Genomic DNA, 24,370 nt, shown 5'->3' with positions numbered 1-24,370 from the left:
TGGTTTCTTTGCAGCTATTTTATACTCCAATCAGCCAGTAGTAATCCAAACAAATAATAATCCAAGGTATGGGTATACAAACCGGTGTTAAAAACACCCGATAAAAATCAGCATCCAAAAAAAGGGGGGGGGATAAAAAAATAGGTACACGAGTAAAGGTAAAAAGGTAAAAAAAACATAAAAAACAAAGCCAAAAGTAGAAATATTTTTTAAAGGATCTAATAATCAAACAAAGGAACACCCAGCTAAAAGTAAAAACGAATACAAAAAGTTAAAAAGGAAATTTAAAAAGAAGATGTATATATATATATCTATGTGTGTGTGTGTGTGTGTGTGTGTGTGTGTGTGTCACGTTTTTTTGCTGAATTTGAAAATTAAGGGAGACTAGGATAGATCTATTTTGGCCTTATTTTGGCCTCATCAGCTAGCCATACCCACTGGGACTTGAAGCTGCAACCTTTGCCTTGTAAGGCAGAGAATTATCCTCTAGGCTATAGTATCCAATCCCTTCAGCTCTGCACCAGGGAAGGGTTACATATTTTCGTGTTGAATCACCCTGGTGTATTGAAGGAACATCACAGCTCCTTATTTGCCTCTCGGCCCAACCTAGGGCCATTTCCAAGGCAGTTAATTTTATTGATAGCCGACAATTCTATCTATCTATATATATATATTCCGACACTGAATAAGACTCACCAACGTTCTCAAAAATATCAGACAAAAAAGAGAAAAGAAAAATATAAATCCAAAAATGAGAAAAGAAAATATATCTAATCCGAAAAAGATAATATAAAAACAAAAACAAAAAAGGGAGAAAAAAGAGAGGGGGGAAAAGGGGGGGGGAAGGGAACAACAATCCTGAAGTAGTCCAGAAGATGGATCAATTAATCCAGCACTCAAATTAGTACCCAATAAAGTAGCCCACTTAGTAATAAAACAAAGCAGAAGGAAAAAAAAAAAGGATTTATAATATAAAAAAGGTTAAAAATTTTAAAAGGGAGGGGAGAAGTAAAAATACAAAAAAGGATATTTGAGTATTTTCTAATATTTTAAAATAAAAAATATTAAGTATAAAATCTTAACATTTTTAAAGAATTTTTAAAGTGCTGAAGTTAAGAAAAATAGAATAAGGAGTAAAAAATAAAAATAGGGAAAACCCCCAAAAACACCTATTCCAAACAAATATTTCAAATAATGCAACATACAGTTGTCTAAAAAAAAAGGAGAATGTCTCTTCCTTTTTTCAGGAAAAAGATTTTTATTTTTTTTTGCACACCAATGACATATGCAATATAATATACCACCAATCTTAAAATACCATACAATAATACATTTTTTGAATTGGGTATTCATAATCTGGTCATAATCAGGTTCCGGTTCCGGTTGAGTAGCAGGAGGGAGGGAAGAGACTGCTGCTCCGCTGGACTACGGCATTAAGATCAAATATAGGGAAATTTTTCAGTTAATTTTGAAAAACAACAGATAGTTCAGAAGGATTAGACTCCCCCGTTTCGGAGGATCGTGTTACCTTGTGTCTCGGCAGTGCTTTTCTCTTTATTTCCTGCTGTGAGAAAGCTGGGAGCCCCAATCAGCTGGGGCTCGGAAAATGGCGACCATGACCGAGCTGGCTTGATTATGCCCTGAATCCACACTTTTTAAGAGCATTCTGCAGTGGGGTGAGCTGTATTGTTGCAATCACATTGAGGCTCAACCCGGGGGCTGGCAGAGATAAGAAGAGTGGGGGTTGCCGCCTAGCATTGACTCATACCGACACGGGACAGAGGTGGAAAAGGAGAGAGGGACTGAGAAGGAGCGAGCGAGCGTGTGAATGTTCTGGGCAAGCATGCTGGGCGGACTGTGCACGGGCCGAGGAGGAAAGTAGATGGAGGAAAACGTCCCCCACAACAGCAGGACGTTCCCAAAAACAACGGGATCTACCGGATAGACGCTGGACGCCGAGTGGTTACATGGTGGGCACGCTCGACGTCGGAGGGCTTTGCGGTGGACATACTCGGTGCTGGAGTGCCTGGAAGAAGGAGGGCCTGCCATTATAGTGAACAAGGAGATTGTGAGAAAGAGACTGCCAGATTGAAATTGACAGTATGAAAACCTTGTGGCTGCTGGATGCTATAACTGAAGACCAGGAGATACAGAGATACCTCTCAAATAACAGCAGAGGTACTGGTAGACATTTGGGGCGACCAATGAGAGACCGGGGGTGTCGTGGAGGTGAGAAAGCTGATAACAATGACAGTGGCAAAGAGAAAACCTGGGAGGACAGAGGACAGAGTTTATACTCAGGACTGTTTGTCCTACTAATAACATCATACATCCCTTGGACTCACCTTATTAGACTGGATGATATCTATATGAACTTGGCTTAATTGATTAATTAACTGACCAGTTGAAATATCTTCTACCTATATTTTTATTTTTATTACTTATATTTATCTATATTTTTAATAATTAATATTTTAATAATATGAACTGTTAGTTTTATATTAACTCTTTTTAATTAAATTATTGTGGGGATTTTTAAGTGGATGGGAGGATGGTAGTGATGGCATGAATGAATGGGACTATTTTAGTAATTATTGGAATGAATGGAATACTGTGAATGAAAATGAATGGGAGGGGGTGATAGATGGAATGTAGTGGGTGGGGGGGATTATAATATGTATGGAATGAATGAATATGACATGAATGGAATTTTTGGCACACCTGACGCTGGAGGGGCAGGAGGGGAGGGGACACTTATCTCTGGGGTGGCAGAGGGTCAAAATATCCCGGTCTTGCTGGGGAGAGGCAGGTATGGCGGAAGCCATGGAGCTAGCCGTTCTAGGGGAAGGAGGGATCGCTGCTTAGTAGCGATCCCTTCTTCAGGCTCCATGAGCTTAACTCAAGGCACTGGTGATGAGTGTAATTCTGGCCCTGGGCTCAAGTTGTTGCTACTCAATGCCAGGTCGGTGGTAAATAAAGCTCTCCTCATCCGGGATCTGATCCTGGATGAGGAGGCCGACCTGGCTTATGTGACCGAAACCTGGCTGGGCCCGGAGGGAGGAGTTCCTCTCTCTGAAATTTGCCCAGCTGGGTTTTGGGTATGGCACCAACCTCGACCCCAGGGAAGGGGGGAGGAGTGGCTATTATAGCCAGGGAGAGCCTTGGCCTGCGTAGGCTCATTGCTCCAGAGGTTGCGGATTGCGAGTCCCTCCTGGTGAAGTTGGACTTAGGGGTTCAGGTGGGCTTGTTACTCACGTACCTGCCTCCCAGCTGCGTGTCAACAGCCCTGCCTGTGCTACTCGAGGTGGCCGGGCTGGCGGTGGAGTTCCCCGGACTTATCGTCCTGGGGGACTTCAATCTGCCGTCGCTCGGCGGTTCCTCTGGACTGGCACAGGAGTTCATGGCCACCATGACAGCCATGGACCTGACTCAAGTAGTTCAGGGTCCGACTCACGAGGGTGGGCACGCACCCGATATGATATTCCTCTCTGAGCAACTGAGTAATGATCTGAGATTAAGGGGTTTAGAAGTGTTGCCTTTGTTGTGGTCAGATCATTTCCTACTGCGGCTTAACTTCCTGGCTCCAATCCTTCCCCGCAGGGAGGCGGAACCAATTAGGAGGTTCCGCCCCAGACGCCTGATGGATCCAGAAGGTTTCCAGATGGCGCTTGGGGTTATTCCAGATACACTTGTCCACAGTTCGGCAGAGTCTCTTGCTGAGGCCTGGAACAAGGCTGCAGGGGAGGCTCTTGACCGGATTGCGCCGTTGCGACCTCTCCGCGGCACTAGACCCCGTAGAGCTCCATGGTTCAACGAGGAGCTCCGGGTGTTGAAGCGCCAGAAGAGACGTCTGGAGAAGCGATGGAGGAAGAGTAAGTCCGAATCCGATCGAACACTTGTAAGAGCTCATATTAAGACTTACAAAGTGGCGCTCAAGGCGGCAAGATGCGCGTATCATGCCGCCTTGATTGCATCAGCGGAATCCCGCCCGGCCGCTCTGTTTAGGGTGTCCCGCTCCCTTCTTAATCAGAGGGGAGTTGGGGAGCCCTTGCAGAGTAGTGCCGAGGATTTTAACACGTTTTTCGCTGATAAAATCGCCCGGATCCGAGCGGACCTCGACTCCAATTGTGAAACAGAGTCGACTGACAATGAGTCAGTCGAGGTGACTGGGGCTAAACGTCTTTGTCCATCTGTCTGGGAGGGGTTTGACTTGGTGACACCTGATGAAGTGGACAAGGCCATTGGAGCTGTGAGTTCTGCCACCTGTTTACTGGATCCGTATCCCTCTTGGCTGGTTTCGGCCAGTCGAGGGGTGACACGGAGCTGGGTCCAGGAGATTGTCAACGCCTCCTTGGGGAGGGGGTCCTTTCCGCCCCTTTATAAGGAGGCAGTTGTGCGCCCCCTCCTCAAGAAGCCTTCCCTAGACCCAGCCGTGCTTAATAACTACCGTCCAGTCTCCAACCTTCCCTTCATGGGGAAGGTTGTCGAGAAGGTGGTGGCACTTCAACTCCAACGGTCCTTGGATGAAGCCGATTATCTAGGTCCTCAGCAGTCTGGATTCAGGCCCGGCTACAGCACGAAAACTGCTTTGGTCGCGTTGATGGATGATCTCTGGCGGGCCCGGGACAGGGGCTTGTCCTCTGTCCTGGTGCTCCTTGACCTCTCAGCGGCTTTCGATACCATCGACCATGGTATCCTTCTGCGCCGGCTGGAGGGGTTGGGAGTGGGAGGCACTGTTCCTCAGTGGTTCTCCTCCTACCTCTCCGGTCGGTCGCAGTCGGTGTTAGTGGGGGGTCAGAGGTCGACCCCGAGGTTTCTCCCTTGTGGGGTGCCTCAGGGGTCGGTCCTCTCCCCCCTGCTATTTAATATCTACATGAAACCGCTGGGTGAGATCATCCAAGGGCATGGGGTGAGGTATCATCAATATGCCGATGATACCCAGTTGTACATCTCCACCCCATGTCCAGTCAACGAAGCAGTGGAAGTGATGTGCCGGTGCCTGGAGGCTGTTGGGGCCTGGATGGGTGTCAACAAACTCAAACTCAACCCAGACAAGACGGAGTGGCTGTGGGTTTTGCCTCCCAAGGACAATTCTATCTGTCCGTCCATTACCCTGGGGGGGGGGGAATTATTGACCCCCTCAGAGAGGGTCCGCAACTTGGGCGTCCTCCTCGATCCACAGCTCACATTAGAAAAACACCTTTCAGCTGTGGCGAGGGGGGCGTTTGCCCAGGTTCGCCTGGTGCGCCAGTTGCGGCCCTATTTGGACCGGGAGTCATTGCTCACAGTCACTCATGCCCTCATCACCTCGAGGCTCGACTACTGTAACACTCTCTACATGGGGCTACCTTTGAAAAGTGTTCGGAAACTTCAGATCGTGCAGAATGCAGCTGCGAGAGCAATTATGGGCTTCTCCAAGTATGCCCATATCACTCCAACACTCCGCAGTCTGCATTGGCTGCCGATCAGTTTCCAGTCACAATTCAAAGTGTTGGTTATGACCTATAAAGCCCTTCATGGCACCGGACCAGAATATCTTCGGGACCGCCTCCTGCCGCACGAATCCCAGCGACCGGTTAGGTCCCACAGAGTTGGCCTTCTCCGGGTCCCGTCGACTAAACAATGTCGTCTGGTGGGACCCAGGGGAAGAGCCTTCTCTATGGGGGCCCCGACCCTCTGGAACCAGCTCCCCCCTGAGATTAGGATTGCCCCCACCCTCCCTGCCTTTCGTAAACTCCTTAAGACCCACCTTTGCCGTCAGGCATGGGGGAACTAAAACACCTCCCCCTTGCCCATGTTGTTTTGTTGATTGATTGACTGTGTGCCTGTTTTTTATATATACTGTTTTTATGAGATTATTAATTTAAATTGTAACTAGATGGGTGGGCATTGGATTTGGTATTATGTACTGTACTGTTTTTTATTATTGTTGTGAGCCGCCCCGAGTTTGCGGAGAGGGGCGGCATATAAATCCAATAAACCTAAACCTAACCTAAACCTAAACCATTTGATATCTGGATAAAAACATAATTATTCAAATTTCTTATATGTATTTAAAAAGCTATTAACTAATACAGTTTCTTTTAGCTGCTTCTTATCTTATTACATCTGATAATTTAGGCCGTTATACTTCAATCTCCTCAATATAGCCTTAATATCAATTTCATATATATTTCTTGCCATTACTTTTATTGTAATCGCCCTTTAAAAAATAAAAGGAAGAAACCAGAATTCCCAATGATAATGACTAAGTCTTATATTTTATCTAACTGTTACAGGGATCTAACATATATCAATTCAAAAGGGGAGGAAAATCCCAATAATTTATCATAAATGTCTCAATTATCCCAATTAATAATAATTCCTTTTAGAAAGTAAATAATTTTTAAAAAAAAAATGAAAAAGAAGAGAAGAAGAAAGAAAAGAAAGGAAATAAAAAGGGGGAAAAAGAAGAAAAAGCAAAAATCCCTTTTCCTTCTTCTTCCACGTATCTCTTTTACTCTGAAATCAATTAAATCATCATACCACATTTATCACTGTAAGCCCAGTGGAATCATCATGCCCTAGTCTAATATGTCACTGTAAACCCAGTGAAATCATCGTGCCCTGTTCTAAAAAATCACTGTAAACCCAGTGGAATCATCTTGCCCTACTCTATTATGTAACCGTAAACCCAGTGGAATCATAGTGCCCTGTTCTAATAAATCACTGTAAACCCAGTGGAATCATCATGCCCTAATCTATAAAATTATCTGAAAACCCATTGGAATCATCAGTAAAACCTGCTCTATTTTATGTGATAATAAATCAAGTAAAAATCTCATACCCTATTATAATATAAATCACTGCAACCCCAGTAGACAGCATGTCCTCTTTATTTATATCAATCTAATTTATAAATTCCAGTAAACTCATAAAAAGTTATAGAGTATAAATTATACTCTATTTTACTTAAATTCTGTAATTCAATAGCTTCTATAATCAATATTTCCCACTATCATTAATAACTTCCTTAAAATTAAAAATAATCTAATATAATTGTCATTATTTTCTATCTTCTTAGTTCTATATTTCCATAAAACATAATTCATCCGCATATAAAATTCTCCTAATCTTTGCTTATCTTATAATTAAACCTTCATATCTATAAAATTTCTTCTCAGCCCTTTTCCCCTCATCTCTCTCCCATTAATATCAGAAATAATTTTAATCATGAACATTTTCAATTTTTATTGTTTTGTTTTCATTGTTCTATTGTTCCATTTTTCATTATTTACCCCAAGAATATATCATAACATATCTTAAATATAAAACTCAATATTCTTGTATCTTACTCATTAATTCCCCTTCCAAATTTCATTCATATCCCCCAATCTATATTCAACCTCTTATCAGTATAATTTCCCTGTATTAAATTCCAAATAACTTTAAAATTCATCATTTAATTTCCATAAATCCCACTCATCATTTTACAAAAATTAAATCTCCTAATTTATAATTTATAATTTTATAATTTTATAATAATCTCGATCTTCTTCCTCTTCAAAAATTCTGCTGCCATCCATGTTTTCTCATTTGTAAATTTATTCCAAATTACAAAGGCTCTTTCTGGTAATAATATCCATTGTATGATTGTCCTCAAATTCTTCTTCTCATATTTAAATTGTTCTAATATTTTTTACCAACTCTGTGACCATATCTGTATCAGCTAGTTCAAATACTACTTCTTACGAAAGTTCTTGTTGTAAACAGAAATTGTTAGCTTCTTCTGTTCTCAAAAATAAACAGGTACTAAACACATTCCAATCTCATGACCAGGACAGATAAAATCCACAACCAATGCCAGCATCTGCTGAGCACATGAAATAAAATTCTCCTTGTAATGACTCCTCTAGCCAGTAGATGGCAAACTCTCATCTCTCCGTGGGAAGCTCTCATCTGTCCGTGGTTTTAGCATTTTTAGTTCCATATTTAATTCCATATTTGATTTTCTTCGTTGCACAATAAAAAACCAACTTCTTAAAGGAGGAAAAAAAGAAAAAAAAAGATATAATGCTTAAATAGTCCAAATTCAGGATCTTTGAATCTGCTTTCTTTTAAATAGTCCAAACTTGGGCAATATGCAAAAATATATGCAAAATATGCAAAAATCAAAGCCTCCGCTATTCACCACACTGCAAAATAGCTGCTTCCTCTCCCATTTCCGGCAGTTAGCTCCAAGAAAAATAAATTTAAAAACCCCATTTCCAATCCTTTTTCGGCCAAAATCACTCACCAGCACACCACTTTATTTTTCATTCACCTCACCATCGCTTAAAAAGTACTCTTTCCAGGTGTTACCGCTCAGCTCCAGTCCCTGCGTTGCATTGTCTCCGCGGCTGGTGCTGACTCAGACATGACTACCTGTCCGGTTTCGCACCACCACTGGTATGAGACTAGGCCAGTACATCTGGTGGGGTATGTCGACCCCAAACCAGACCCCTGGTAAGCATCCCCTTTGTCACCTCCCCTTCAAGGAGGATCGGGGCTGGTTCAAAAGAACCAGAACCCCTGGACGGTGGGGATTTGGGGGCCCCCAAGGGAAAGCGGGACCTCTGTGCTGCCACAGCCATTTGACCCCTGCCCCTTCTCCGAGAGTGTCTCTTGTTGATTTTATTGTTCTTAAAACTCAAGCTCAAAAGAATTCTGTACAGATATACTTTCCCAAGGGAAAAAAGAGAACTTCAATTTGCAGCAATAACAAGTCTGGCTGATAGTGTTGCATCTGGCATTGTTTTTAAAAGTACAGTGATATCTCGTCTTACATATGAACTTTTCGAGATACGAACACGGTGTTTAAGATTTGTTTGCCTCTTCTTAAGAACCATTTTTACCTTACAAAGCTGAGCCCAAGTGCGTGGGCTCTCTTACTGCGCGTGCGCTCTCTTACTGTGGCAGGGATTCCCCTGCCTTGTGACTGCCACAGCCAGGATTTCCCATTTGCTTGCCGTCCCTGCTGGGATTCCCCACCTTCTTTTGCTTGCACATGCAGTCCCAAGGAAGGGAACACCGGAGCTGCCCCATTTCCCTGCCACTTTCCCCTCTAGCCCTCCGCTTCCTATGCTCCCTGCAGCTTTCTCATCCTGCTGCCAAAATTCCCCCTAGCCTGCCGCTTCCTTTGCCCGATTTAGCTGCCAAAATCACCCCTCCAAAAGCTTCCTTCTCCACCTCAAATCACTCCCAAAATCATCCCTCCAAAAGCTTACTACGCCGCCCCAAATCACGCCCCAAATCAGCTCTCCAACAGCTTCATATGTCACCCCAAATCACTCCCAAAATCACCCCTCCAAAAGCTTCCTACGCTGCCCCAAATTGCTCCCAAAATCAGTTCTCCAAAAGCTTCCTGCGCCACCCCAAATTGCTCTCAAAATCACCCTTCCAAAAGCTTCCTACGCCGCCCCATCTCGCTGCCAAAATCACCCCTCCAAAAGCTTCCTACACCACTCCAAATCGCTCCCAAAATCACCTCCAAAAGCTTTCTACACCGCCCCAAATCGCTCCCAAAATTACCTCTTCAAAAGCTTCCTACGCCGCCCCAAATCACCTCTCCAAAAGCTTACTACGCCACCCCAAACCAATCTGAAATTAACCTCTTCAAAAGCTTCCTACACTGTCCCAAATCACTTCCAAATGTTACAAAATCACCTCTCCTTTCAAAATGCCTTGTTTCTCCTTGCTGCCTTTCTTCACTCTATTTGCCTTCATTAGAACCTCGATTTCGGTAGCATAGTAAGTGTTTGCCTTGTTTCTCCTTGCTGCCTTTCTTCACTCCATTTGCCTTCATTGGGACTTCGATTTGGGGTGGCATAGGAAGTGTTTGAAGGGGTAATTTTGGAGGCGATTTGGGGCGGCATAGGAAGCGTCTGAAGGGGTGATTTTGGGAGAGATTTGGGGGCCATAGGAAGCATCTGGAGGGGTGATTTTGGGAACAATTTGCAGCGGTGTTAGCCTTCGTTAGGACCTCCATTCCTCTCTTCTCCTCGCTGTCGATCTCCACTCCGTTAGCCTTCATTTTGTCCACCCATCGCTTTTTTTTTAAGCCTTAAAGTTTGGATTTTCCTGATGGGTTTGCACGCATTATTTGCTTTTACATTGATTGCTATGGGAAACATTGTTTCATCTTATGAACTTTTCTTCTTATGAACCTTGTCACGGAATGAATTAAGTTCGTAAGATGAGGTTTCACTGTACCAGGTTCCCAAGGTCAAGTAGAATAGGAACATTCTCAGAAGCCATGCTTCTTCAAAAAAAGAAAAGAGCAGGAAAAATGTTTCCGCAGTCCACTAGATGGCAATAGCTTAAAAGAAAACTACAATAGACCAAAAGGCAGGTTTCCCCAAAGATCTTTAAAGGAGAAAAAGAAATGAGAGAATGGCTTACACTTCAACCATAAATATACTTCAATATTCAATATTCTTCAGATTCTTCTTCACAATCCAAAATAATATAATTTTAAAACATTGCTCAGCACTCTATCTCAAAATCCACCAAAAAAAAAATCCACTATAAAGAATCAGTCCTGCACTTCAATTAGAACTTGCAGGAGAGATACTTTCAATACACAATGCTGTTCCCGCTGCTTGAAAAGTTCTGGTTTCTCTGTGCCTCTCCCTTTGACAAAACAGTCTTAAAAATCCAAATTAAAGAAACTTCTATTGTATCCACATTTCCCCAACGTAGGTTTTAAGTTCAAAACAAAACAAACTCTTACTAGATGGCATCACTTTAGTTTTTACAGCCCCCCTGCCACCACACTGCCTCTGGGATTTCTGGTGTTTCAACACCTCCAACTGGCAAATGGTCAAGGGACTGGTTTGCCTGCAGGATATTGCGATATCCTGCGACTCACCAGATGACCCACTTTCGAATCCGATCCCCCCAGGTCGAAAATGACCCCTTAAAGGGTCTCCAAAAAGCCACGGTTTGGCTGGCTATCCCAGACCCCCTGGAAAAGCCAACGTGTCATCTCGGTTCATGGTGTCGCCCCCCAGTGAAATATTTTCAAGTCTGTTTGCTAGTATCTTCATAAATATTTTAAAAACTTGGTTTGCCAAACTGATAGGATGATGGGATCCCAGATCTCTTAAATCTCTAGTAGTTCAAATTTCTCCACATCTCTTCCATTTCAATTTTCATATATATATATTTTATTAGTAAATGCCCATTAAAAAGAAATTTAAAAAAATTAAAGGAATGTTAAAAAAAATAAAGATAAAAAACACCAACACCTTCCAATATACAAATCAAGGGGGGAAAGACCAATTAAAATCTCAATAATTCTCCAAATTAGCCATATTGTAAAATCTAATTAATCATAATTCCTTTATAGGAATCATAAAAAATGCATAAAAATAAAAAAATAGAATTTAAAAAGTAAAGAGGAAAGACAAATGAGTTAAAATAAAAAGGGAAATATATGTAAAAAGAAAAAAAAGAGAATAAGAAAAGTAGTACTAAAAATAGAAAAAAAAAGAGATAAATCAAACCAAAAAAGAGAAGAGGGAAGAATGAGAAAAAGAATCTTTCCTCCTACTCTCACCAACTTCCCAAAATAGCTCATTATAACACCATCAAAAATTGCCAAACCTTAAAGTTCATCTATAAACCACTAAACTCCTCCATCCCAATCTAAATCATGAAACAATAATTCTAATTAAGAAAGAAAAAGAACCCCATTGATTCAAACCTTCCTAATGTCTATATCCTGTGAAACAATCACGTTCCTATCCTGAGAACCTCCTGCCCTATTCCTTAACAAAAAAAAAAAAAGGAGGGAAGAAAAAAAAAAGAATCCCCTGTTGACCCATTGGAATCAATCTAAGTATATCGCTGCATACCAAGCGGAATCTTCATGCCCTACTCTAATTTTATCGCTGCATACCCAGCGGAATCATGCCCTAATCTAAGAGTATTGATCCCAATAGATAAAAGAAGAAGTTTCCCTTCCTTAGTCTAATTTAAAATTATAGCCTTCCATAAATTAAAACACCTTTCAAAATTTATGATCTGTATTTTCTATAATTCCATAAATTCTATTTTCAGTATTTACCGTTAAAATAATTTCTCTTTCTTTATATAGAAACAAATAAGAAAAGAGGAGAAGAGGAAAAAAAACCCTCCAATAACCCACGAGAATCAATTTCTCAATATAATGCTGCATACCCAGCTGAATCCTCATGCCCTACGCTAATTTTGTCACTGCTTACCCAGTGCAATCCTCGTGCCCTACTCTAATTGTATTGATCCAAATAGATTAAAAGAAAGTTCCCCTTTCTCAATCCAACTTTCTTTCTAAATTGTGATCTGTAAAATCTATCATTCTGTAATGAAATCTATAATTCTGGCAAGATTTCTTTTCCTTTAAAAAGAAAAAGAAATCAACCATGATCTTCTGTTTCCAGGTTTCTTATAGTTTAAATCAGTAAATTAAATATCTTAATTCAATGTCCCAATATTACCAACATAATCTTCTATTTCCAAATTTCTTAAAAATAAATCAGTAAACTAAATATCTTAATTCAATCTCCAAATATTATCTATAATAATTCAGTTCATTACTAAGTCATCTCAATTAATTCCATTATTAAATCCATTATCAAATCCATTATTAATTCCATAATCCTTTCATGTTCCAAATTGATTATACATAACAAAAACCTGATGACAGTGCCCTGAATTCCAGTATATTTCCCTTACATTTTTCCATTGGTAGCTCTACTCCACCCACCTTCTCCGAATATTTAAAACAATATGATTGTTTTACACCTTAATATTAATTTTTCTCCAAGAAAAAATATATCCCACCTCCATTTATATCATTCCCTTGCTTCCAAATTTCAAATATTTATGTTTTAAGTTTTACCCAAAAGATAGTTGTATAGATTCAAGCAAAAATATCTTAATAATATATTATTCAGAACATAATTATCTTTGTTCCCGTTAGTAAATTCTCCCTTCTATCTCCCAATCAAAATACAATGCCTCTAACCTTAAAATTTCCTTAAAATCTAATTTTAGTTAAGGTAGTTGCCATCTTCGCATTATTCAAAATTTTTAGAAATATGTTTTTTCCTTAAAGGTGCCGTTGTTATTGTCAAACATATTTCAAGTCCATAAATCTTTCTCCAAATATAAATCCATTAGTAGCTCCGATATAAGTATAAAAAAAGCAGTTTTTATAAAAGTTGAGTTTCTTGCCAAGTTTTATAACCAAGTTATGTAACCATGTCTCTGCAAAATTCCTTACTCCATGATTGCTGTTGCTGTTATCGTTCATGTTTCCACTCCCACTGTAGCTTCAGATGTGAGTTCAAAAGTGTCTCTACCAGATAGAATCCAATGTATACAAACTTAGATGCCAATGTAATCCTCTCCTCATGAAGTTAAGAGAATTACAAAGAGAGTCCATCCTTGTAAGATACACAACCAATAAACAACCATTTGTTAATCCTCTATTAGCTTCTTTTACCTATAGAAATGCAAATATTGAATCACAGTGCAATAGCTCCTCAAAACAAAAAGACGGCAGACCAAATTCACACCAATACATCACTTCCTTAAATGCGGAGGGAAATACCGTATATACTCGAGTATAAGCCGACCCGAGTATAAGCCGAGGCACCAATTTTTGCCACAAAAACTGGGAAAACCTATTGACCCGAGTATAAGCCGAGGTTAGAAAATGCAGTGGCTACTGGTAACTTATAAAAATGGAAAACAATAAAATTACATTAATTGAGACATGTTTTAGAATATTTATTTTAAAGAAAACCAGTAAACTAGCTCTGTAAATTTAAAAGAGGGTAAACAAATTAACAATATTAACAATAAATTAAAAAGTAAAAAAAGTAGCTCGATCAGCAACAAAGCTAAAACCTAAGAGTTAAAATCCTTCAAAACTGGATTCCTTCTCATCATTAATTGGATTTACATTATTGTTCTGTTTTTATATATGCTGTGAGCCGCCCTGAGTCCTTGGAGAGGGGCGGCATACAAATCCAATTAAATAAATAAATAAATAAATCTGTACAGTATGTCCAAACAGCTTCAGCATTAGCTGCTGTGAGGTTATCAGCATAGAAAACCAGATAGATAGATAGATAGATAGATAGATAGATAGATAGATAGATAGATAGATAGATAGATAGATAGAATAATAGATAGATAGATAGATAGATAGATAGATAGATAGATAGATAGATAGAATGATAGATAGATAGATAGATAGATAGAATGATAGATAGATAGAATGATAGATAGATAGATAGATAGATAGATCGATAGATAGAATGATAGATAAATAGAATGATAGAGAGATAGATAGAGAGAATGATAGATAGATAGATACATAGATACATAGATACATACAAAGATAGAGAGATACATAGAAAGATAGATAGATAGATAGATAGATAGATAGATAGATAGATAGATAGATAGATAGATATGCTCTCAAACCCACTTTATAAAAGGCAACTTTGAAAGATCCACAAACACACTTAAGAAATTCCTGCCTAGCTCTTGCCTCATTACACATTATTAAATCCTATCCAAGCAAGGACAGCAACTACCACAAGATACCATTTTTAAACAGTTTAAATCTTTTCAAAAGAGGGGGAGGAGAATCGGACAGCAGGAGGTCTTCTTAATCCAACTAAGGGCAACTCAGAGAGGGCAAGGAATAGTTAAAACCTGTTGACAAATACACACATTAAGGGAGTGAGGAGTAAAAAAAAACAAAACCTGCTGGTTTCAGCCGGGGGAAAGGAGGCACTTTGGCTACACCTCCTTCAAAGAGGTAACTGGCATTTGTCAGGGGGGGAGGGGGCGGGCACGCACACAAACACACACACACTCGCCCTCCAAAATTCATCCTTCCCCTTTTTCTTTGTTGCCTTGGCTTCCCTTTCATTCACAAGCCCACCCCCCACGCCGCTCTAGGGCTTCCTCTGGCTTCCTGCCGACTCAGATAGGGTTTATTTGTTGACAAATACACACACAGAGTGAGCGAGGAGAAAAAAAACCCTCCCGGTTTCAAAGAAGTAGCTGGCATTCTTTGCAGGGTGGACAGGCGCTCACACACACACACACACACACCCTCCAAAGCTGATCCTCGCCCCTTTTTTTGTTCCCTTGGCTCCCCCTCACTTTCCCAGCCGCCTAAGGCTGTGTAGGCGTTCTCTTCACCCAGCCCGTGCAAGTGCGAATCAATCAGCTGCCAAATGGTACATTTTCCTCTCCTCCCAACTCAGGGAGAACTTCAAGCTCTGGGTTTTAAACACAACCAAAAGGGGACACAAGAAGGTAGCCAGCCACTTCTCATTCAGGCTCGCACTCATTCTCTCTCACTGTGTGCGCTGCCTTTGGAGGCGCCTTTGCTTGAGCTGGGGAGAGGTGGCAACTGCCCCACCCCTCCCACTGCCTCCTCGCAGGCTCAAGCAAAGGCACCAGCCGGTGAGGTGGAGGGGGGGAGAGAGAAAGGGTGCACGCAGGCACCCTCTCTCTCTTCTTCCCCGCGACTGCCCCAATGGCGTGCGAGGGGAAAAAGGCGAGGGGAAGCCGGAGCGCCCTTTTACTTCCCTCTTGCTCCTGTCGTCGTCTTGCAGCTGCCTTCCCTTCCCCGGGTCCAGCAAAGTTGCCAGCCAACTGCTCCGATGGCGTGCGAGAGGGGAAAAGACGATGGGAAGTCGGGGGGGGGGATTCCTGCTTCATGAGTCCCCCCCCCCCCCCCGACCTCACCAGCTTCGCGTCGTCTGTTCCTCTCTTGCACGCCGTCGGAGCAGTTGGCTGGCAACTTTGCTGGACCCGGGGAAGGGAAGGCAGCTGCAAGATGCCGACAGGAGCTCCAAGAGGGAAGTAAAAGGGGGCTCCGAGTGACGCGGCTGTGGGAAGGGTAGGGCAGCTGCCTTCCCCGGGTCCAGCAAAGTTGCCAGCCAACTGCTCCGATGGCGTGCGAGAGGGGAAAAGACGATGGGAAGTCGGGGGGGGGATTCCTGCTTCATGAGTCACCCCCCCGACCTCACCAGCTTCGCATCGTCTGTTCCTCTCTCGCACGCCGTCGGAGCAGTTGGCTGGCAACTTTGCTGGACCTGGGGAAGGGAAGGCAGCTGTCTCCCGGGCTCCCGCGGTGCGCCCTCTTGTGGTGTCCCGGCACCCTCTTGTGGTGACCCGAGTATAAGCCGAGGTCGGGTTTTTCAGCCCATTTTTGGGGCTGAAAAACTCGGCTTATACTCGAGTATATACGGTAATTCTGACGAGAAAAGGAACCAAAAAGAAATCCAAATATCATCCAAATCAAATCAAAGCCAAGTTCCAAATTTTATACAGCCTTTAAAGCCCTTCCAAACAGAAGAGAAAATATTGGGCAATTTGCTGAGTCGTAGCTTTCGCTGCACGCCTCCATTATTAAGCAGCCGCTACGTTCCCATTTCCGGCTTTTCTTTTTCCTTTTTATAAACAATTCTCCAAAAATCTTTTTTAAAGTCTTTAGCACTCCATTCCCACCAGCACACCGCCAGGTACTTCTTCACTTCACCTATGCTCAAGCTTTTTTTCTCTTCCCAGATGTTACCAGTCTTCTTTTATCTCCTGTGTTGCGTTGCGTTCCTGTGACTATTGTCAGCACAGACATTGCTGTCTGGCCGACTTTGCACCACCGCCACCACTGCGAGACGAGCCGGTTTGTCCAATGGGGGGTTGCCAACCCCCCAATCAGACCGCCGGCAGCGTCCCCTGCATCACCTCCCTGCATCACGGTGGGGATTCAGAGCTACCCTCATTGGAGCAAGGGCAGCTTCATGTCGGCACTGCCATTGACCCCGCCCATCCCCTCAGATCTCTTAAATCTTGATCAGTCTTCAGGATGGTAACAATCTTCCATGTCTGCAGAATATTATGAGTTTGCAATATATCTTTAAACAATTTCCCCAAATGCAGCAACAATTTTTATAAAATTCTCCTGTAAACCCATCTGGGGCTAGGGCTTTGGCTTGTTTTAACCATTTAATTACACTAGCAATTTCATCCTGTATAATTTCTGCATTCAGTATTTGTTTATCTTCTTCGCTTACTATTTTCCCAACATTAAGAGCTCCTACATTTACCTGTTCTTCTTTATACATATCCTCATAATATTTTCTAATTATCTTCTTCAGCTCCCGTTTACCATATCTAACCACTCCACTAGGGTCTTTTAATGCTAATATGCATGATTTTTCTTTCCTCTTTTTCAAATATTTTGCCATTTGTTGCATTGGTTTTGTCCTCTAATATATTATTTTTTTGTCTCATTGTCATTCTCATTTTATTCCATATGATCTCAACAAACAATTTCAATGGTTTTCTTTTCAATTTAAGTAGGATATTCCATTCCCTAGTTATTCTCAATTGCTCTTGTATCAAATCTATTTCCCTTATCTTACTTTCCCTTTCTCTACCCCACCTCTTTCGTATGTCTACTTCCATACATATACATTGTCCCCTCATATAAGCCTTGCATGCATCCCAAACAATTGATTGTTACATATCGCTTACATCATTAATTCTAAAATATTCACTTAACTCTATCTGCAATTTTTCTTGTTCATTAGAAGTTACCACCGCATTAACAACTATCGTCCAGTCTCCAACCTTCCCTTTATGGGGAAGGTTGTCGAGAAGGTGGTGGCACTCCAGCTCCAGCGGTCCTTGGAAGAAGCCGATTATCTAGGTCCCCGGCAGTCGGGTTTCAGGGCCGGTTACAGCACGGAAACCGCTTTGGTCGCGTTGATGGATGATCTCTGGCGGGCCCGGGACAGGGGTTTATCCTCTGTCCTGGTGCTCCTTGACCTCTCAGCGGCTTTCGATACCATCGACCATGGTATCCTTCTGCACCGGCTGGAGGGGTTGGGAGTGGGAGGCACTGTCCTTCAGTGGTTCTCCTCCTACCTCTCTGGCCGGTCGCAGTCGGTGTTAGTGGGGGGCCAGAGGTCGACTCCTAGGTTTCTCCCTTGTGGGGTGCCTCAGGGGTCGGTCCTCTCCCCCCTGCTATTCAACATCTACATGAAACCGCTGGGCGAGATCATCCAAGGACATGGGGTGAGGTATCATCAATATGCGGATGATACCCAGCTTTACATCTCCACCCCATGCCCAGTCAACGAAGCGGTGGAAGTGATGTGCCGGTGCCTGGAGGCTGTTGGGGCCTGGATGGGTGTCAACAGACTCAAGCTCAACCCGGATAAGACGGAGTGGCTGTGGGTTCTGCCTCCCAAGGACAATCCCATCTGTCCGTCCATCACCCTGGGGGGGGAATTATTGACCCCCTCAGAGAGGGTCCGCAACTTGGGCGTCCTCCTCGATCCACAGCTCACATTAGAACAACATCTCTCAGCTGTGGCGAGGGGGGCGTTTGCCCAGGTTCGCCTGGTGCACCAGTTGCGGCCCTATCTGGACCGGGACTCATTGCTCACAGTCACTCATGCCCTCATCACCTCGAGGTTCGACTACTGTAATGCTCTCTACATGGGGCTACCTTTGAAAAGTGTTCGGAAACTTCAGATCGTGCAAAATGCAGCTGCGAGAGCAGTCATGGGCCTACCCAGGTATGCCCATGTTTCACCATCACTCCGCAGTCTGCATTGGTTGCCGATCAATTTCCGGTCACAATTCAAAGTGTTGGTTATGACCTTTAAAGCCCTTCATGGCATCGGACCAGAATATCTCCGAGACCGTCTCCTGCCGCACGAATCCCAGCGACCGATTAGGTCCCACAGAGTGGGCCTTCTCCGGGTCCCGTCAACTAAACAATGTCGGTTGGCGGGCCCCAGGGGAAGAGCCTTCTCTGTGGCGGCACCGACTCTCTGGAACCAACTCCCCCCGGAGATTAGAACTGCCCCTACTCTTCCTGCCTTCCGTAAACTCCTTAAAACCCACCTTTGCCGTCAGGCATGGGGGAACTGAAACATCTCCCCTGGGCACGTTTAATTTATGCATGGTATGTCTGTGTGTGTGACTGTTAGCATATGGGGTTTTTTAAATATTTAAATATTTTAAATTGTCTGATTGCTTATGATTTGTTTTTTACATGTTGTGAGCCGCCCCGAGTCTTCGGAGAGGGGCGGCATACAAATCTAAGTAATAAATAAATAAATAAATAAATTATATCTCCAAATGCTTTTATTGCATACTTGACCCATTTCCAGTTCTGCCAATAGTGGGGCATGATCTGACAGCCAAATACTTTTAATGTCTAATTTTTTAACTTGTACATTGCCCGCCCTATTCATTAATACATAATCGATGCAGCTAAATGTATGATGTCTTGCTGAATAGTAAGTGCTTCTATTTGATAGGTCTGCATGAAGCTCCACCATACTAAGTCTGTTTAAATGTAACATCCTACTACTTCCAATCCCATTCATTAATTGCATGTTAAAATCTCCTGTCAAAAATGTTGAGCCCTCCATAAAATTATCCAACTTTCTCTTTGTATTTATTATAAATAAACAACCACCTCCCTTCTCTATCTTTCTGAACTCTCACCTCCTCAAATGAGACCCTCTGGTGAATAAGAATTGCAGTACCTCTACTATTTTTGGTACCACGAAATTCATTTATCCATTTCCAATTTTTATCATTGACCAGTTTGTCCCTTCCTCCATGTCTTTTATGCGTTTCAAAACCATAATATCCACCTTGTTTTTCTTAGCCATCCTTAATACTCTATGGTGTTTCAAATCTGATCCCAAACCATTCACATTTAAAACCATTATAATACAGACACTCATAATAAATAAATTTCATCCATTTCCCTTTTGTTTTGCTCTTAGTTTACTTGTTTTCCCCTCCCTCACCCTAATCACGTTCCCAAAATGCCTCCTCCGTGCTCCCCCCTGGGAGAGAGGGAGGACAAGAGCAGTGTTCCCTCTAAGGTGCACGGCCGCACGGCCGCGAACACACAATAAAACCCCTTACAGTTTTTCCCAAGGCTGCGCAGGGGAGCCAGGTGTCGGAGTTGGGGGCGGGGATCAGCAAGGTAAGTGCGGGGAAGCCTTCCACTGGTGAAGGTTTTTCCTCCTCCGAAAGTCACACGTGTGCGCAAGAGCTCCCATTCTACTGCCTCCATTCGCCTGATGGGGGGAGGCTGAGCGCTCTGCCATGAGCTTTAAAGAGAAAGGGGGAGTGTCTCTTCCAGCAGCCTCAACCGGGAGGCTCGGCACCGGCCCATCTGCAACAGGGGGTTATTTTCCAACTTTTCAAACCCATATTTGGGAGCCCTTTGTAGGAGCGTCTTCAGCTGTCTGCAACACATACATAATCTGAGCCAAAACCTCTATTGTTAAGTAAGACATTTGTTTTTCCCCATTTTATGACCTTTCTTGCCATAGTTAAATAAATGATAAGTTAGTAACCCAATTGTTACATGAATCTTGCTCTCCTATTGACTTTGCTTGTCAGAAGGTTACAAAAAGTGATTGCATGACCTTGGATGCAGCATTGTAAGTATGTACCATTTGCCAAGTATCTGAATTTTGATCACATAATCATAGGGATGCTGCACAGGTTGTAACCAGTGGTGGGGCTCCTACCGGCATGGCTAATTGCACGCAGCTCCATGGCTCTGGCGCGTGAGTGCAGGATCGAGCGCAATTTTTCTTCTTGCACCTATGTTGGTACGTCCCCGTGTGAGATTTTGCTATCCGCACAGATGCAGGAAGCAAAATTGCACTCAATCCCACACTCGTGTGCCAGAGCCATGGAGCTGCGTGCAATTAGCCATATCGACAGGAGCCTACCACTGGATGTAACTGTGAAAAACGATCATGTCACATTTTTCAGTGCCGTTGTAACTGAATGGTCACTAAATGAATTGTTGTAAGTCAAGGACTACCCTTATTTCCAGTGTGAAAATGCAGATGGATAGGGATCTGGTTTTGAAATAATCATAAAGCATCAATAGAAATTATTTTAAATGATAAAATTTGATGGCTGTTTCTCTTGATTATTTTTTCTAATTTTTATTTAGGAAATAAATCTATGTTTCTATGTTTAAATCAAATGTTACTGGTAAAATATTAAGAACTGCAGTGACATATGAGATAAACTTTAGATAAACTTAGAATTCACTATTTAATTCTGTACTTGGCTGTTGAATAGTTGTAGCTGAACCAATATTAAGCATTTTAGCCTTCTTTGAATGCAAGAGTTGGGAAAATTGAAAATTGATTTAGCTATATTCCTTATAAAATTAAAGACTTTGAAAAATTCATTGAAACCAATAACATTACTAGTTTATTCATAATCCAGTTTTGTTGGTTTCAGGTTTAGTTGCAAGTATTTATCTTGGACTGTGTTTTTTTCCATTGATAAAAATACTTCTGTCAATATTTTCTTTACCTGTTTCCCAAAACTTTATAGAGTTCGTCTTCTAGGAGCTTTAGAACACCAGGAAGTTAGAAATGTCTTGGTTCAAGGTCATATTTTTCTTAATACCTCTCTCACAGAAGCATTTTGTATGGCAATTGTGGAAGCTGCCAGTTGTGGTTTACAGGTAAGCTTGTTGTTATTCAAAGAAATTAAATGGACCATTTTCTTAAGAATTTAATAAAACTACAATGATGGGAACAAAATGCACACAACACCTCTATGCTAAGAGCTGCATTATTTGCCAGTTAGCTTCTGGGCACAATTTAGAGTGCTGATTGTCTCTTAAAGCCTTGTCACTTTGTCCCAGTAACATGTGTTCGCTTGATACAAACCATGGCAGGCTTTTTAAGTGTATTTTTGATTAGAAATAGCTATCTTTAAAGGGCCAAGGAAGCATGCTCCTAATCCCCTCAATATGGCATTTCTCTATCATTTTACCCCTGAGGAAGAAAATTGCTCTGTTGAATGTTCCCTTATTCATGTTATCATTTATATTATTATAATGCATAATTTGTTTTAAAGTTAATGTGTATTATTTTAAATCCTTATAATGTATTATGAAAGTATATTTCTCAGTGTTGGCTGATTAGAGTGCCTTCAAATAGGTAAACAAATAAATGTAGCCCTCTATCTAGTTTGAAATAAAATAGCATACAGTGGTACCTCTACTTAAGAACGCCTCTACTTAAGAACTTTTCTAGATTAGAACCGGGTGTTCAAGATTTTTTTGCCTCTTCTTAAGAACCATTTTCTATTTAAGAACCTGAGCCCAGAAAAATTTCCCAGGAAATTTGAGAGCGGCACAAAGGCCCGGCCAGTTTCCTGCCATTCCTTCTTTAATCCCGGCCCTCTTGGGCTTTTCTGGGCTGCCAAAGGAGCCTTTCAGGAGCACTTAAGGAGGCTTTGGCAGTGCAGAGCGAACGAAGCATTTTCCTTTCTCTGGACGCTTAGAGAGGGAATAAACCTCTGCCAGCACTGAGAGAAAAGAAATGCTCCCTTCGCTCTGGGCAGCCCAGAGCGAACAAACCGTTTTCCTTTCTCTGGGCACTTGGAGAAGGAATAAACCACTTCGCTGTGCTGACTTCCTCATGCTGCCTCCCATACACCCGGTGGGAGGTTGCCTCCTGGAGCGTCTTGGCATGGAAAATCAAAAGTGGGTGCTTTGCCCCAGCCGGATCAACTCGGCTTCAGCCAAACCGAGGAGTCACCACAGTGAAGGAAAGGAACCGGCTACAAGTGAGCAAGCAACAGGAGAGGGGAGCCCTTCAGCATGGAAAGGAAGAGGAAGCAGGTAGCAGCAGCAGCAGCAGCCGCCTTTCAGTAAAAGGAGCGGGAGGTTCCCCCCTCTCACCTGCCTGGGTTTCTCTCTCTGGCACAGTGTATGGGAGGCAGCCTCGCTCCGGGTGTATGGGAGGCGCATGCTCCTTGCCGCCTCAGAGTCCCTCTTTTTTTTTAGGCCTTAAAGTTTTGGATTTTTTGATTCACCTCACCTCACCTTCTTCCTTCAGCAGCAATTGTCCTCCTCTTCCTTTACTACTTCCTCCTCCCACCGAAATTTTGAGCTTTTATTTCTTTCCTAATGGGTTTGCACACATTATTTGCTTTTACATTGATTCCTATGGGAAAAATTGCTTCTATTACAAACTTTTCTACTTAAGAACCTGGTCACGGAACGAATTAAGTTCTTAAGTAGAGGTACCACTGTATTTTAAAAGCATATCTTAAGTAAAAAATGGTGAAGAATAATATGTATAGTGTTTTATATAGCACATACCTCTAAAATGGTAACACGTAATAGTGAGATCTAATAATAAACTAAACATCCTGAAGGTGTAGGATATTGGTGGCCAGACATTGAATTCTAGCCAGTGGAATTTTCTCTGCACAAGGAGAGACCCTGAGATTACTCACTTGCACTCTAGACAGCTGCTACTCGTGAGGAGACTACAAGAATTTGAGGCTGAGTGGCTGGAAGTCAAGGGATTTCAACCATGCTCACAACAGCAGTGCAGCCTTTAATGAAAATAAGAGTTGCAAAGACCTCATTTTTTTAACCACTATCAATGGTGCCTGTATCTTGAGCACATTCTTGTACTGCAGCAAGTCTTGGATTCTTTACACACAGCAAGAGAGAAAGTTGAATACCTTCCGTATGTGCTGTCTCTGAAGTATCCTTGGCATCACTTGGCATGACAAAGTTCCAAATAGCACAGTCTTGAAACGTGCTGGAATTTCTAGCATCTATACACTACTGAAATAGGTATGTCTTCGCTGGATTGGGCATGTTGTGAGAATGGATGATGGGCGGATTCTGAAAGATCTCCTGTATAGTGAATTAGTGCAGGGAAAGTGTTCCAGAGGGAGACCACAGCTGCGATATAGGGATATCTGTAAGAGGGATTTAAAGGCCTTGGGATTGGACATTAACAGCTGAGAAACCTTGACTTCTGATTGTTCAGCTTGGAGGCTAAAACGCAGCATGGGCCTTTCCATTCAAGGAAACACTGTTTGGCAGGCTTGGGCAAAGGCAGTCCGGAACCAGCGAAATCTGGGGGCCAAGCAGTAGACAAAATGTGCTCAGTGTGGAAGGAATTGCCACTCTTGGGTTGGCCTTTTTAGCCACACTAGATGCTGTTCTAGGAGCTCTTTCCAGAGCATAATACCATAGTCTTTCAAGACTGAAGGTTGCCAATGAATGATCAATGGTGCAATCAATTCAAAGTTAAAGAGAGATCTTCCAAATGTTAGGGTTAGAAATAAGAGAAAATCATTTGCTGAGTTTCTGATAAAAGTGAAAAAAGTAACATAAAAGTAAAGCTTGTAAGAATGTGTAAGAAAGTTTAAATGGATAAAAGGAACAGTAGTTTTGAAATAATTTTTGACAAAAGAGCTTTTAAAGCTATAGGAGCTAACTTAACAGTTGGCA

The 24,370-nt window shown here is 42.3% G+C and overlaps 1 protein-coding gene across 2 annotated transcripts in view; it reads left to right on the top strand.

Moving 5' to 3' along the window:
* Positions 1 to 24,370, top strand: part of PIGA (phosphatidylinositol glycan anchor biosynthesis class A) — a 79,372-nt gene that overhangs the window by 21,505 nt on the left and 33,497 nt on the right. For both annotated transcript variants that reach the window (XM_070767126.1, XM_070767127.1), the window contains exon 4: positions 21,436 to 21,568. In XM_070767126.1, the coding sequence (XP_070623227.1) occupies positions 21,436 to 21,568 (133 nt within the window). The remainder of the gene's footprint in view (positions 1 to 21,435; positions 21,569 to 24,370) is intronic.

The sequence above is a fragment of the Erythrolamprus reginae genome, chromosome Z (genome assembly GCF_031021105.1).
Source record: "Erythrolamprus reginae isolate rEryReg1 chromosome Z, rEryReg1.hap1, whole genome shotgun sequence".
NCBI classification, from domain to species: domain Eukaryota; kingdom Metazoa; phylum Chordata; class Lepidosauria; order Squamata; family Dipsadidae; genus Erythrolamprus; species Erythrolamprus reginae.
Note: the sequence above shows the minus strand (reverse complement) of the source record. Positions and strands in the feature narration are given on the sequence as shown.